This window comes from Athalia rosae, chromosome 1 (assembly GCF_917208135.1).
Source record: "Athalia rosae chromosome 1, iyAthRosa1.1, whole genome shotgun sequence".
In the NCBI taxonomy this organism is placed as follows: domain Eukaryota; kingdom Metazoa; phylum Arthropoda; class Insecta; order Hymenoptera; family Athaliidae; genus Athalia; species Athalia rosae.
The window spans coordinates 21,447,613-21,464,182 of record NC_064026.1 but is presented as its reverse complement, the minus strand read 5'-3'; the positions used below and the strand labels follow the sequence as shown (position 1 = coordinate 21,464,182).

At 37.4% G+C, this 16,570-nt stretch overlaps 2 protein-coding genes and 1 long non-coding RNA gene across 4 annotated transcripts; 1 reads left to right on the top strand and 2 right to left on the bottom strand.

Annotated features, from left to right (window-relative positions):
- Nucleotides 1–97: 97 nt before the first annotated feature.
- On the bottom strand, nucleotides 98–621 carry LOC105691347 (cytochrome c oxidase assembly protein COX20, mitochondrial). Its single transcript, XM_012409753.3, has one exon. It carries the CDS (start codon nucleotides 594–596, stop codon nucleotides 255–257), a length of 342 nt encoding a protein of 113 aa, XP_012265176.2. The 5' UTR covers nucleotides 597–621; the 3' UTR covers nucleotides 98–254.
- Nucleotides 591–13,585, bottom strand: LOC105691390. 2 transcript variants are annotated; one of them, XM_012409828.3, is made up of 8 exons: nucleotides 9,915–13,585; nucleotides 8,412–8,573; nucleotides 3,652–4,029; nucleotides 2,755–3,449; nucleotides 2,451–2,637; nucleotides 2,137–2,382; nucleotides 1,775–2,009; nucleotides 591–1,667 (listed from the first exon to the last, which is right to left on the bottom strand). In XM_012409828.3, the coding sequence occupies exons 1-8, from the start codon at nucleotides 12,588–12,590 to the stop codon at nucleotides 1,633–1,635; spliced, it is 4,614 nt and encodes a 1,537-aa protein (XP_012265251.2). In that variant the 5' UTR covers nucleotides 12,591–13,585; the 3' UTR covers nucleotides 591–1,632. The 2 variants fall into 2 exon arrangements, with proteins under 2 accessions (XP_012265251.2, XP_012265252.2); XM_012409829.3 differs by lacking the exon at nucleotides 8,412–8,573 and having other exon boundaries at nucleotides 9,915–13,584.
- On the top strand, nucleotides 6,642–16,570 carry LOC125500675. Its single transcript, XR_007278111.1, has 2 exons — nucleotides 6,642–7,013; nucleotides 16,439–16,570. It is a non-coding gene; the product is annotated as an uncharacterized LOC125500675 (long non-coding RNA).

The following is a 16,570-nucleotide window of genomic DNA, read 5'->3' as shown; positions in this document are numbered from 1 at the left end:
GTCATCGGTAGGGTTTATGAGCGCAGGGCAAGTATACCACGCTTAGCTGTATCGCGTCAATTAAAAATTTGAGGATAGGAAAAATTAGAAAGAATTCTTAAAACAAAAATAACTTTTATATTTATTGGAGAAATCTTATCGTAATTATCAAATAAGATTACTTTTATTCTACATTTTAAACTCGTCAAGTCACAATTAAGGGTAGTTCGTATTTCTCTTGCGTATTGTTTCATTTACATTGTAAGAACTTCGCCTCAAGCATCCACCAAAGGCAATGTCTCTTGCGGAATTGCGATATCACCGGGTGTACCTCGGCGTTCGGTGTACTGCTCTATTACGGCTTGAAGTTGTTCTGCCTCCAATTTCCGCTTCGCCCATTCGTATCTGCAATACATCCAGTAGATCCATGTCGTACTAACGAAGCTAGCCACGCCTGCGTGGGAGGAGATACGTGGCCTGCTGGTAAACATGAACGTCGCTAACCCACAGAAGACACCAGTACCAATTCCATACATAAAACTGCTTCTAAAGCATGGAATTTGTGTTACATCTCTTCCGAAAAGCATCAGAGGTGCTCGTTCATCTTCTTCGTCCATTTTATACAGGATACACTAAATTTTTTCTGTGTATCTACTGAATATATGCGAATCAACTGGAGCAAAACCACCGAGTCGACGATAATGATTCCTTTACGTAATGTGGGCACTGGCACTTTCCGTGAAGGTACGGATGTCGAAACGGAGTCGTAGCTACATCTAGCGAGAAAACTAATCACATCCAACAGAATGCTAGGGTATCGTCGACTGGAATACAATCTTTTTATATCATGTAGGACATCTACAGGTGTTTGCAAGGAGCTTGACATTGTTAATATCAGCGATTGTTGATAATATCCGAGAAACGGATTCGAGCATTGATTTTCCTCGGTCTTTTTAACTAGACTTGATTTGTGACAAGACTAAATATTTAAGTAATTGGAATACCACTTTCAAAGAAATAGTCATGTGATTATTTTATTTATGTACCAAACAAAGTAATATTATAAACGAGTACGAAAATAGAACGACATGGAGAAAATTATATAATATGTATGAAATAAATAATCACAGTATGCGTAAGTAATGGCAATAACAAAAACAAAATCAACATCATTTATCATTAGTGATTAAATTCAGGTAAAAACATTGTGCGATTGAGTAGGATATTAACAAACGATATACTTCCTTCCATACTGCTTTGCCAACATCTCGTCTTATTCTGCTATGAAAATATACTTTGGCTACGTGATTTTACACCTATACGCTATCTTAAATTGTCTTTGATTTAACGCTACTTGTATGTCTTATGCACTTATGATTTATGTATCCACTTATTATTAAAACAGGTCGTTCTGTTACACTAATTAAGGAAGGTACTAGTAATGGCTATCAGAATAACAGCACCCTATCAAAAATATAACCTGCCGCTTAGACTAATTAAAGCTACAAGATGCCACTTTACTTGAAAAAAGTAACTTGTAAGATCTCTGGATATGAGATAATAGACTTACATACATCATTAAGCACAATTCCACTCGAAATAATATCTGCTGAAAGTTCTCTCCTATTCTATTGAACTCTGTCCAAAGCTTCATTAATTGAAATTAGTCAAGTCTTTAAACCGATCACCTGCAACAAATCGAAAGCAAGGAATATTATCACGGGAATCAGATCCCTGAAAACAGATTTCTTCCAAAAGTAATTTCTGGACTAATGAAGTTGATACAGTTACTTACCAAAAGTTTTTTTTTTGGTGGAACTCTTTTTTATTTGCCCATTTCTGTCAGCAGCTCTCTTGTATTCTGCTAACCTCAACCCAAATAACTTCATTTGATCTGTTGCGGGCAAATTCACTCCTTCTACTCTCAGAATTCGATACTGTATGAATTGGTTGAACATCAGTGTCTCAACGAACCATTCTAGAAAGTATTGGATGCCCCGGGATGGTGCAGCTTTTACAAATGACTCTTTCTGAAAAGCAGAGTAAATGATTAGATAAACTTTATCGAATTAATTCCTAAATAGAAATAGAATTGAGTACCTATCTACGTGAAGTACAAAAAACTTCTTTTATTTACCAACAATCCTCGAAACATACCTCGAAAACAATTTTTCCATCTTGTTGCGAAACAATGTGTGAATCGCAATGAGCGATCGTCTCGACGAAAACTCTCAAAAATGCTTCAGAAATTGAATAGTTTCGGAAACCAATTCCAGATTTTTCGGTATTCGATACTATTTGTAAAGCTGACTTCAAGCCTTTTTGAAGTCTGGACGGTAGAATCGAGGATTCGTCTCCAACAGCTGAAATTACTTTTGACGTGTCCAAGTCAACTACGATACCCTGAAAAAAATTAAAATGATTCATCGTACCATACTTGTCTACTGATTTTATAGTACCCTTCAACTTACATCTTCCAATGGCCCTACTTCAATGCTGAATCCATTTTTCTGTTTTAGGATTCCGATAACAAAAGGCGATGGCGCTTGGAGGATCTCCGAAAATTCAGGAATATTTGGCAGAAACGGTATAAATGGATGTGGCCAACTAAACGGATACAGCAGACTCTGTAAGGCTTCCACACATGATGATAATTTACTGGAATGAATTTATGTAATTTTAGAGCGACCGAAAAACCACATATTGGCAGAGTTCATTTTCTAGGAGTCTGAAAATTAAGATCGACATCGTAGAGTATACGGGAAAATTATGTACCTTAATTTGCTACTGATCAAAACAACTTTTCGTTCCAGTAATAAGCTCGAAAACAACAATAATAGCACTTTGGTTGAGACAGCATCGAATAATTGGCTCATATCCTTCTCTTCTAGTCGGTGATCATCCATTCTTATCATGAAGTATTCCTCATCTGCGAACTCCGTTAAACCGTCGGACGAATCTTCTTCAGCTTTTGATCTCTCTGAATCTAGCATTGTCTCAATCAACTTGGGCATCGAAGTACCCGAAATTTTCCCATAAGAATTCATATATTTTTCACTTGCAACGTTGTTAATAGTTCCAGAGCCAGCGACTTCGATGATTGGTTCATTGACGGCATCGATGACCTGTGTTTTAATTCTCAGTGCTTGACCAGGCTGTGGCATTGTGCTATTGTAGAGTCTTTCGATGAAACTTATTTTCATTATGTCTGGTTGACCGTGTCTCGATTCCAGTTCGTCCAAGAGTTTGGCATAAAAACCACTAGCTCGATGTTTCGAGATCAAACAGTACGCTAGAGGTAAACATACAGGTGCTCCTTCTGGCTTAACCCGCCTGCAGTAGCCATACCGACGATTTCCTTTCTCGTCAGTTAGAACAAAGGTATATGCCAAGTTTTGCTCCGATTCCATAGGAGGCCAGTCCAGTCCATCGGGAAAACAAAAATTTTCTATCCACGCTGGGGTTCTCACCTATCGCCAATAAAATGAACAAGATCGACATCTTAAAAGTACTTTCGTGAGTATCGAAAACTTATGTTAAGTATCGCGGACCGCTGGAAAAAGCGATGGAAACATGTATCTTTCAGTAAACTTGTTTGATTATCTAAGCGTAGATACACAAATACGGGTATTAAAAGACCGTTTCCAGTTGATATTGCAATTTGAAACTTACATGTATTGGATACCGATCCTTGACGTATGGTATCCTTGTACTGAGATTTAATTCAACAAGAATACAGGCTTCAAACAGGTTGTCCCCTCTGTTCACCGAAAGACCACTGTGATTACGATCGGTGAACTTAGATGAAACCCGTCTAAGATAGTTCTTTCTTCTATCAGTCTGCGTTCTGTGAAGGTCAGCTTTATTTGATCGAGATATTTTTTCCTTATCTTTAAATATTTGTAGCTTTTCGCCAAATGTTGAGGTTTCTTCGGTTATCGAAGTTACGGAAGCTAAAGAGTCGGTATCAGATGAGGTATTCGAATCTGTTGGGGTCTCCGATCCGGCCATTACCGGCTGGCCAAATGCTTGATCTAACAACTGCTCTATCTAAAATAATTAAAATTACATTCAGTGAACGAAGTGTCAACGCGTGGGATCGAAACTTAGCGGAAATCAAGTTCAATTTAATGATACGCCAGCAATAAAGGTATAGGATATTTAGTGCCCACCAAAACTATAATTTACATGCTGTTAGATGGATACACTTAACTAAAATCTACCGAAAATAATTCAATCGTTATCTTTTTGAAGAACTTTTTGCAGTGACTAATAAAACATGTAAAAAAATTTCCGAATCTCGCGTTTGAGAGGATTTTTACCACCGACAATATTATCGCCTGTACATCCCAAAGGTCTGGATGAAACAGATTTTCTTTCGGAGGATCGCCCAGTTCAAAGAAAATCTTTTCGACAAAAGACCAGAAAATTTCCAAAAGAAAAATAGAAAAATGTCACCAAGTGAGGTAGATTTTGGAAATTTTCAGTTGCCTATCGCGATCGTTTTCCTAAAACTAAGCGATCAGTTTTATCCAGTCATTCAGAAGTTACGGGCGATAATATTTTCGGTGGTGAAACAGGACTATGCCGCATCCCCTTAAATGTGGAGATACGTTATGTTTTGAGAAACAGAATTATGCAGAAGATGCTGTTAAGGATAAGATGCTCGTTCGGAATACATTGTTAGTAAACTTGCTCGACATAAATGACGAAAACTTACATCGAGTCGCTTAACGTCGAACATACAAAGAAGAACAAATAACCACAGGTGACAACAAAAAGTGAAAAAAGAAGCGAAGCTACTGAATGCAAGGAGTATAAAACTAAAAATGAGAATATCCATAACTTAAGATAATATATTAGAGATTAGAAAAAAGCGAGAACAAAAGGGATCTTTCAATACACTACGAGTCAAAGACAAACGTGCGGGCACTCAAGTTCGCTTCCACTGACGGATATCAAAATGTCCTAAGCAATCTTGACTTCCAAATTACACAGAGAACACGGTTCCAGTAATAACTGTAGGTATCGAAAATAAAATGAGGAAGACCAGCAATTGTAAAGTGTGCGCGTGAGTTGAGTGTGAGTTAAGTATGTTTACGTGCCAGCAAGTATGAGAGAGAACGATAGCGGATGAGTGTATAACGAGTTCGAAAAGACAGTTGGTTTGAGGACGTTAAACAAACAGGACGTATTACAAAACGGAACATAGTATCAATTTATTCTAAAACCCTTGCACCCATCCCGAGATAACGAATAAAATAGACTAATTGTAAATCCTACATAACAAAACCCAAAAGTACTACTGTCGGTGCGTAAAGTTTCGAGCCCTCAGTTTGGAGGTTTATAACTACGAAGAAAAAAATGATAGAGCAGAAATTCAAAAGAGGTTTGAAAGCTTGGAGCATTCTGCGTCTGATGACTCATTTTCTAATTTCGAGAAAAAAATACACAGACAGTTATGACTATCGAAGGGTCAGAAAACGTGGTTATTTTCGGAGTAATCGAAGTAGGTTGACTTTGGATCGTCACTGCACGTTAGAAAAGCATTCGAAAAAATTCAGAGATGTTCCTGAAAAATTTATCAAAAGGATCCCGTTGGAAAATTTCAAAAATATTGAAGAACATGGCACCCAGGTGCACCGATGTACAAAGAGGTGATCTCAGGAACGGTTCATTTGAACCACTAAATCGGTATTGAGTCCAACGGTTTTACGCTGTAGACATATTCGAGAAGTCATGAGCGATAATCGACCAGCTGGACCGCTGGGTAACACAATTGTGATGTGTTGGAGCAACGAACTTGACCCAACCTTTCCGTACGATTGTTTTCACACATCGCGAGTCACAGAATAGATGAACGGTGCAGAGGTATTTTTGGCTTGAAACTCGACAATTCAATCGTTTGAATGATCATAATTTTTTTAAGTTTACAGAGGACCCCGAATAAATGTATTGGAATTTAGTGTAAAATTAATCTAGACAGAGCTCAGGAGGTATATTATGATGTTTCCGTTCTGCCAGATCTTATCAAGGCCTTAAAAAAGCCACATGTGGTGAAAAATTGCTGTATCGAATGCCCGTACGCGTATAGTACGTATAATATGAGTTTATAGCAGAAAGTGGTCCTGAACGAAAGTGAACAAAAGCAAAAGAAAACAATATTCGTCGGTGGTACTGATATACCGCGAAAATGACATGATATAGGTTGTTACGTGTGTTTTAATGAATGAGATCTTGTTGAAAAATGTTCAAGGTATTATCGTACAGGTATAATTTGGAAATATTTTTTTTTTTCAAAACAAAACTGCACTAACTTCCTTCTTGATAGCACACATGGAAGTCATTTTACATGCGTCTACACTTGTTCACAAATGACGAGGTACTGAAAGCCACGTGAGTCAGAATTCAGTATCGTGCAACCACTTCCTTCTGTGCGTTTTTTCTCACTTTTATCATTTCGACTGGACTTTATATAAACTTATAATACACGTTATTTTGACACAATGTCCGAGAGAAAAAAAATTTTAATCGAAAAAAGGACCACCACAAACATTCATAAATCATACAATTTTATCTAGGAGCACTTATCACTCTAAATGTAGAAAAGAAGACGAGAAAAATGCTAACGAAAATTTGACACGTCCTGCAGTGCATCTAATGCACCATGTAAACATTGTTTCGCATTGGTCAATTTTTACTTCAGACGATGACATTGTTATAGTTGGGTAAATAGTCAATCTGCACTTACGTAACGACGAATCATTGTTTCAGAGTAGTAATAATATCCGATGAAATTAACCGATTCGATTTAATGTCGGAACCGGTGATACACGAGATGAAAACTTTATATGACCGAGTAAAACAAACATAAAGAAGAAAACTTGTTTATTTCTGACGTTATCATGCCAGTTATAATACCGCTGCCATTATAGTTAGAGGTTTAACGCCAGCTGCTATACTGTTATTGTGCGATACTCTGCTGACTCCAGAAGCGTGTAGTTTACTAGCTGTCACATAGCGGGGTACATAAGGTATACATGTGGATATTACATGAATATTCTTTTTATACGCCTCATCCTCCATTGGCGCGATTCTTGACCAACAACATCGTCATGAGGGTTTGGAATTAGATAAGAAGCTATTCAGCGAGAAGGAAACCGCCATATGTACGCAAATAGGAACTTATACATCTTCTGCGACATCGGTGTATGCATCATGAATCTCAGGAGCTTAGACCTTATCGATAGTCAAAATCTCGGTCAAAACCAATCCGCCTGCACTGCAGGAACCACCGATTGAAAAATTACTGTTATAAACTGAATACTGTAGAAAATTTCAGAAGTGCAGTGTTTATTCAGAAATCAAATAAATTGTAATCGAAAATTACGTGCTTTTAACTTATTGTTAAGGAAACGATACGAACACTGACGATGCACCGATTCTGAGACTGTTCGCTCTTCACTGTCATTGTTTGCGTCGAGGTTTGCGTTATAGGCAATGAATAATCGTTAGAACTAGGAAAACGGAGTTCCTTTCTTCGATCTGAAAGAGGATATATTGAAGACATCGCATCATTATAATTTTCAGATCTGCAACCACAGCCGCCATCACCACCACACCATCACCAAAACCGTACATTCACTACGTCAATATTGCTCATGAATCAGTTCATAACATAAATTGCGTGGAAATAGAAAAATGAAAAATGGGTGAGAAAGTGTACACATGTGATAAGTAAGTGTAAAATAGAGCATGAAAGTGAATTTAAAAAAAATTACTCCAACACCGAGTAATCTTAAAATTTTTCGAGATATTCTCAGCAGGTGTCGATTTTGTGGTGAGAACTTTTTATCAAATTCTAGAGATAATAAACCAGAATAATGCGGCATGAAGCCCAACAGTCACGCAACGAGATCATTATTTTCGTATCACATTGATGAATTATAATTGCGATTGAATTCTAATCGGATTTAGAGGTAGCACAGAACCGTATAAATGATTTGCTGACAGGAAAAGGAAATGAAATTAATTTCATTCTCCCTATCTCTGTCATGAGTGTAGGCTTTGCATCGAGCCATATACTGGTATATAATTAGAGGTACGTATCTCTGTAGTATGAAATTCGAAAGTATTCGAATTCATCAGCGAACTAGCACAGCGCTATTCATATTACGTATAGTGTCTCGTAATTCGCATAATTATTCATGCAGATAACATTTTTTTTTTTGTATTTAAGATGTTAATCGCGAATAATGAACCGCGGTGCAGATGCTCTCGTTTTTAAACTTCGAATCATCACGCGAATTCTTGCGACAAATGCATGAAATAATAATCGAAAAAAGTAAATCAATATACGTATATTTGATACGAAATCGACACCTGGATACAATAAGTAAGGATTTCGACGATTACAATACAGTGCATATCACCTTAGTTTTATCGAACTTGTCCGGCGAAGGACGCAACGGGAGCACCGACTTGAGCGATGATTTCTTAGCGGGATCATTTTCTTGTCGATTGTTCATGATTGTCAATTCATTTTCAATATGGTTATTGTTGGCCTCTATGAAAGCGATTGGGATCGGAGTACACTGCGGACAATTATACAGTTTTTTTTTTTTTCTGTTACAAAAATATGCAAACAATGTACAGGTGACATAGATATGTGCGATGTGAGTTAGAACGGTTTGTGTTGTGTCAAATTACCGAATGAATCGGCACGGCTTGGTGGAACAACTAGCGTTGTGTAAATTTTTTTCAGATTTTATATCGATGATTAGCTGAGTGTAACATACCACACAACAGTTTGTTGGTTTTTTTTTCTTCGTGCGGAAAACAGAAAGATGGGCGAGACTTCTACGCAGGAGAATGTTCCCTCATTATAAAGAAAATTTATTGTTCACTCACTTCGAAACGTTCATGGAAGATCTATTGCTTAGACCACCCACCTGATTCATCGAGATTGTTACCGATAATAATTACATTTGTCATTTATAATATGAGCACACCGCGGTTCGAGCTTTTCAATTCTTTGACTGCGAGCCTCGCTTCGTCGCAAGGATAACACCAGACTGGTAGCTTGTGCGGTAAATCGATAACTTATGGGTCAATAACAAAAAGTATAACAAACCTGTGCTGCTCACGGCTAAATATAATTTTGCGATAGGTCAAATATCCAGAGTCATGAACACCTTTTTAAAAGAAATAATCACGTACTGTACTATAGGCATCAATCGATTTATGTTAGGCGTGCGAATTGAACGCAGGAAATTGTCAAACTCGAACCGTGATGTTTTCAATGTCACCAAGCAATTAAAACCAATTGGATGTAATATCTAATGACTCAGGTGAATATTGTCTCTTACTAGATATCAATGAATTCATGGATCTATCAACCTATTTCGTAGGCAACACAAACTATTTTGCTTATGCATCAAGTTATTGCGAATTTTAACTATACGTCGAGCCCACCAGTTACATTGTGTGAGAAACTGAACCATCGTCTATGAAAGGTCAATTATTTTCCATTTCAAACTTTCTTACGTCGCCCTCTTAATTCACGTATGATTTTAACTGATTAGCGAGCGAACCATATACGCCCCCATTATTCATCTGTATGATTATTCTCAACGCTAAAATTTCCCACGAATCATCCAACGTGAATTTTTTCCCGCTATTTATCACATAATACATTTCATATTACGACACTGCAATATTTGAAAGAATAAAATAAATCAATTAAAACAAAGAAGGCGATACGATGCAATCAAAAACAGGTACATCAATCTCAAGATATGATATTGTAGATAGTTATGAATTGCACGCGGATTAATTGAAAAGATGTGGATATTCAGGCACAGCGAATCGGACGATCAATGCGGACAATAATTGTTGACTCGTGCAATTAATTTTTGAAGGATAGCGGCTCTTACCATATAATGCAATTCTGCGCCCTTCCGCAGAGTCTTCGGACTGTCTTCTTGTTTATTTGAACGAAATTTCCTCTCACTTCTAGGTGAAGATGTGCCCGTTTCTGACAGTCTTGATATATCGGTGCTAAAATTCTGGTCGAAAGTGAAAGGTTCCGCATAAACGGGCTCCTCTTTTTTTATCTGCTTTTTCGCATCAGAAAACGTCGTCAATTCGGTCGAAAGTCTTTTTGACGCTGGGCTAATAATTAATGTATCGTATGGGTCCGTGCTTAAAAAATTTGTCGCATTTTCGTTGTTATTGTCTAAATAGAATTGCGAATTCGGAAGAAGAGGGATGCCAGATTTACTGTAAATATTTTCAGTTCTAGCCAATGATCCGCAGGTCTTATCATCCGTTAAATAGGTTTTAAAATCTGGATTTTGTATCTGCTCATAGATACTAGAATTTCCGGCGCAATTCAATGAAGGCAGGCAATCGAATGCCAAATTTCTGCTCTTCTCAGGTGATGAATCTGGAGTATCAGGAAGTGGACCCAATTTTTTTGCCTCTTCTAAAGTTCGAGATAGTCTTTTTTGAAATATCTCTTTGTGCCTAGATATAGTCTCAGATTTCATGTCTTGAGTAACAGCAATATCAAGTTTATCCGTACGAGGTATGATAACTTTTGGACCACAAGCTTTTGTATGCTGTGTCAAAACGTGTTCCAATTTTTCCAACATCTCTTTAGAATCTTTGCATGACCTGGATCTAGTAGTACTAGAAGACCTAACTGGGGACGTTTTAAATTTTTGCGGAGAGTAAGAAGTATTATGCAGTGAGGTTGAGTTGTCTTTGGAAGACGTTTTGTTTAAAGCATGGGCTGGTGAGAAAATTCTTTTTGGTCGTAAGGTAGAATCAATTGTCACAACACTGTTTTCAGTCTCTGTTGTTTGTTGAGAACTGATACCAAGTTTTGATAGTGACACCGAAATTTGGGTTGATTGTTCATCAGTCTTTGACACTGGGGCAGAAATAGGCTCATATTCACCTGAATTCTGTACTTCATCGCCAAAATTTGGTGAGCTTTTGTTGCGCTCCTTTCTTCCATGTAGATGGCTATCCAGATTTGAAGATCTACGCAATTTGCTATGAACTTTTTCCAGCTCTTCTGAGTCATTATTAATGTCTCCATTTCTGTTTGCAGACTTAGCTGCTGGTTTGTCTGAGGTTGGACTGTCAGTTTGCATTCTTCTGTTTTTTTCCTCTAAGTTTATCCGTAATTGTTGAGTGCTAGTGTCATGTAAGAAACTGCGAATTTTCTCTTTTCGACCATCCAGTGCTTCATGCTCCAAGCTCATGCAGGTGATTTCACTACTTGGCACTTTTTTTTTTTGCCAGAAGCCATCCACTTCTTCATAGTCATCGACAGGAGAACGATTTGATATTGGGCTATGGGCAAAAGTTCTTGGTGGCTTTTTAGGCGGAGGTCCAGCTGGTAGTGGAGCTTTCAAAGCTGCCTTTAATGTGTCTGTTAGCTTATTACCAAACATACCTTGCAATTCGTTGATACAGGAAGACTTTCTTGATAAATCGTCGCTTTTATTTCTTAGAATAATATCTTTCACAGGAACAAAGTCAAGTGTTTTTTGGCCGCAGTTGTCTGATTCATTTCCAAATAGTTCCTCAGAAAAGTTTTCAGAAAGCTGATTAAGTCCTCTAGGTAATTCAAATTTTGAGTCTCCTGAAGATTGTTCCACCTTTTTGCGCAGTTTACATTTTCTCCTCGATAACTCCTCTCTTATATCTGGAAGTTCATCTTTCTGGTCATGAAAATTATGGAGGTATGTTTGATTAGGAGATTTTCCATCATCAATTTGTTTTAATTTAGGTTTATTAACTTTGGTGTATTCAACGCCATTTTTCATAAATTTATCTAGTTTGAAAAGTGAGCTGACATTCTTTTTATTATACTCATACTGGCTCAAAATTCCAGACCTTGTCTCTTCATTAGTAGTCCTGGAATGATTGTTTCCACCTGACAATGATGATATATTTTTATGCCTTGAAATAACAGTTGTTCTAACTGAGTCTTTACATTCATTCATTCTTGCATCGGATATTTGTTTATCAATAGAACGCTCGAGCGACTGGCTTCGAGAGTCTTTCAATCTATCATTTCCCTTGGATAATATTTTACCATACCCTACAGTATCCTGCAATGTCTTTGTGAGATTCAAATTTTTATTCTCAAAGTCATCAAGCCTGACAACTGAGTCCACATCGTCATAAACCATATTAAATTCTTCAACTGTGTTATCCTTCTGTATTTTCTTTTTAACATTGCCGATTTTTCCATACTCAGGATTGTCTTCAAACAATTTGACGTTCTTGTCAACCAAAGAAACAGTCCTCTCTTTTGTCGGTGAATTCAAATTCTTTGTGCGAGATAATTTATCCCCTCGAAATGCAGGAGTTCTTTTGATATTTCTACCAGGATTGGAAAGTTGCCTGGTGACTTGCAGGGTTAAATTTTTTCGTGGCGCAATAGGGGAAGCACTGAGTGTTCGGCAAAGAGATTCTTTTGGTTTCAAGGCAAAACATTTGTGCTCTGGAGAAATTTTGGTTTCTGGAGCAGATTCGAATTTTTGTTTTATCGAATTCACTCTGTTCGAATTTTCGGGCTGGATGTATGACATGTTACACGATATTTAACTACATGAGAAACGTTAACGCCAGAGGCTTTGCACTTATTTCACAATTTTGTTTACATTGGATAAAAATTGAAAACACAGTTTTGTACACAATAAATATTAATACACTAGAAAAACGGGACTATCAGTTTAAACATTCACAACCAAATGAAACAATATTTTACGAACAATTAGTTCATTTCAATTTGAGAAAATTCCACTTTCAACGTTAAAATTTATCTTAGTCACCGAAGCTGAAGCTACGCCTTGATGAGTGAATGTCACACTATAGATATGTGAGAACGTGAAACACCTGTTGCATATATGCATTCAGCTTCGTAATATTAGAGGTTATGTCGTTCGGTGTTTTGTTACCACAATAAAAGGCCTGTCAGCGAGTCTCGTTATGCGTGGGTTAGAGAAATTGTTAAATCTTCATATTATTCACGATGCATATTTGAAGATAATTCACTAGTTCTGTAACGTGGTTAATCGGAAGCTCTATTTAGTATTCCGTTTTGGTTAAGATATTTGATGCCTTTTATGCCTTCCACACCATACATCCTGCTCGAATATTACTCCAATACGTTATGACTGAAGATTGTAGAATCAAGATATTTGCGGTGATTCGTTTTTTTGCGATGGTCACATTAAAGAGATATAAACTTCACTTTGAACTCTCAGCGACAAACGTCGCTCGTATCATCGGGAGTATTATCTGACAAAAACTAAATGCTACTTGTATGGATTATGAGCCAACTACTTGCTCGCCAGACAGCCCAAAGCGTATGGCCCAAAGGCGACTGCATCGCGTCAACCTTTAATGCACACTACGTTGTGCTATGGCAGGCACCAGCAGGTGACCCTGATGATACACGCAGCTGTACGCCAATTGTAATAACTAATTGAGAGTTAAAAAAATACCTTAGCTCATCGCACGATAAGGCTAGATAAAGCTGCGCTGACATACCGACAATTTTCTGTCACGTGTACCTCGTCTACGTAACGCACAATCATATTTTTATTACTCTGTCGATTAGAAATCAACTGGTAAGTTTTACAAGTTTTCCTGTATCTCTAGTTTGATACTGCTACGCCCATGGGAGACAGAAATCCTGTTACGTTTTATTATGGGAGCTGCAAAGCTTGCTACAGGCGGGGTGCTGGCGGGCAATCGGGAACAAGTGTTTCTGTACCTTGTATGGTAAAGGCGCCTAATAAATCTTTGAACTAACTCACGAGAATATATTACAACTTATGTCGTTAACTAGAGATTCTTTATTTGCTGGCTCGATAGTTTGAAAAACGTACAGTTGTAAAAACACACTCAGACGGTTTTCCCGTTTTCGCGCTCTTTCGGTAATTGATTCCTGATTTTCCGATGAAAGCTGTTGAATCACTACTGATCTAAGTCTACCAAATACAATTTCCTTAAAGGTATCCAAATACTAAACGGTCCTAAAATGCATTGCATCCCCAGTCAAGATTCTTGTATCTCACATGTTTGGAAAATCTCTACAAGATAAAGCCATATTATATGAATTCATAATAACACGAAGTTGAGATTGCGTGAAAAAAGCAGATGTGTAAGCGCCATGCCAAACAGTACAATGTCTTATGATTCTCATCTCTTGCATAATTCTCATCTCACGTTCCGTAAGAAGTTGACATAATTATACGTATGGCACTACACAGGCAGTATACAAACTTTCCAGTTTGTAGTTTCCAAGGAAATGAACTTGATCCGCACGAGTTACAAATAAATCCTAGAAGACGCGTACCTCATACTCCCCATAATGCAGGAACTAATGTTCTAAAAATATCAGTAATCATAACCCTATTCCCAAGATATAGCTTACGTTCACCTGTATTTTAGATTAAAATTGATCAAGATAAAAGTAAACTCACAAATAAGCGAGTAAAATGAATGAGTTTCTGTAGGAAAATACCAAGTTCGAACAGACCGCTTGTCTATGGCTCCAGTTGCACATGAGTAACCTGCCGATGCAGATAGGATAGAAATAATATTTTTCGTTGCCAACGTATGTCCTACAATCTATTTGATGTTGCTAATCGCAATAAATTGGTACTTTACATAAATTACGTACCTTATCTTCATCGTAGTCCACGTCAGTATTATGCGTCCGGGTATTCATGTCATCGGGAATTGATAGTACGACGTAAAAACGAAATAGTTCCTTTCCATACAGCTGACTCTCAATCACGCAGTATAAAGCACAAATGTTCAACCGGATTAACTGAACATGAATCCAAAGAATAGTGTACGCGTGGCAGGCACGGTTCACAAGGTCAAGCGTGGGCACCAACTTTATGTTATTCATTGGTCTGCTTATGTGGTTTTATCTAAACGGAACCTCCCAAAAGCAAGGCATACGCCGTTTGATCGTGAACTGTAAACTATTTGATGGCAACTGCAGATCGTATTGCGTGAGAAAATGATTGACGAACGTCAAGGCAATGCATGAATTGAAAAAATATTGCCGATACTCTTCCTTGTAGCCGATAGAGAAACTTCGACACATTGAAGGGCGTTAATCCTTCATCGAGTTCATAGGTTCGCGTGCGGTTGTACAAATTCACATTTGATATGGTTATATATCTTGAGACCAATTAGATTAGGTTCCATGATTCTAAAATCGATCGCCCTTCGAATTATCGACACTGAATTTCCTGTAATGATAACCGGCCCATCTTACAATCCGAACAAAATTGATATCGAAAACCCGCCTGTGCAGCCATATCGATTACCTTTACCACATGTTTACGACGAGATTGACCATAATCAACGAATTCCGAATAATTTTTGGCTGATTGTAAGGTTTTGATAAATGAAACGTATGTTTAGGATTGGTTGTGAAATTCAAAAGCTGAGCAAGATTTGATTTGGAAATTTATGGCAATGAGTGACTCGGGCAGTACAGTACACGTCGTCGCATTAACGTCAGTAGTTTCAAATTACCCTTGGTTAACACAATACGTATAGTTATATACTTATGTATGTCTATTAGGGTGTTTCATTTTTAGGCGATATATTTTTTTAGTTTTGGTTTCTGCTTATTGGATGAGCAGAGCCACTAATTCACTGTAAATTTTTATTTTTCAACAGCGACATTCCTCCTCTTCTATGAAGTATCAGATTTTCCGGTAAGAAAAGAGAAAAAAAAATATCGCCTAAAAATGAAACACCCTAATGTCAATATACATAATACACATACGTTACAGTAAAAGTTGAAAATAAACTACAAAAACTATACACGTACAGGTATGTATGTGAAAATATGCGAGTGAAATTGTGGAACTTATATTTTTCATCTACGCAGCACCCACGGTTCATTGCCTCGAATTACAGTGGAATTCGAGAACGAAATCACACGTTCAGCTGAAATGTGTCATAAATATCAATGCTATAGTTTCTATGACACTCAATATATGCGGCTCCTTAAACACGAAAATAGAGCTTTATGGTGTACCTGCTGTAAATCGGCCATATTTCACAATGTGACTATAAGTATGTCATGTGACTGTATGATAACTTTTCACCCTTTATCAGTCAGTAAAATGATCTCGTTATTTTGTACTTGTAAAGCAGAGTAAGTTGTCCGTCCTCGGTAACCTTGTATCAATAATCCGTCTATTTATAAAATACATCATGCAGTTCATATTATGCTGCATGCTAACAGGGCTGCAAATGTTCCGAATAAGATATGCAGGCGTTTAAGAATTGTGAGAAGCTCAAGTGAATATTTGCACTTTAGAAAATTTGTCGACTTCTTCAGTTCGAAGTAAAAACTTCGAAACTTTCAATTTGATGAGCTCTCGCTAATTTGTTTCAGAATTCGACGAATCAGAGAAGAGCTCCCGCAGGTGGCTGTTCACCGACTTGTCCCTGAACCTGCTTTTTACATAATAGGCAAAGTTTTCATCCCTGAAAATTACTTTAATTGGAATAAAAAGCTGCGGCTTAG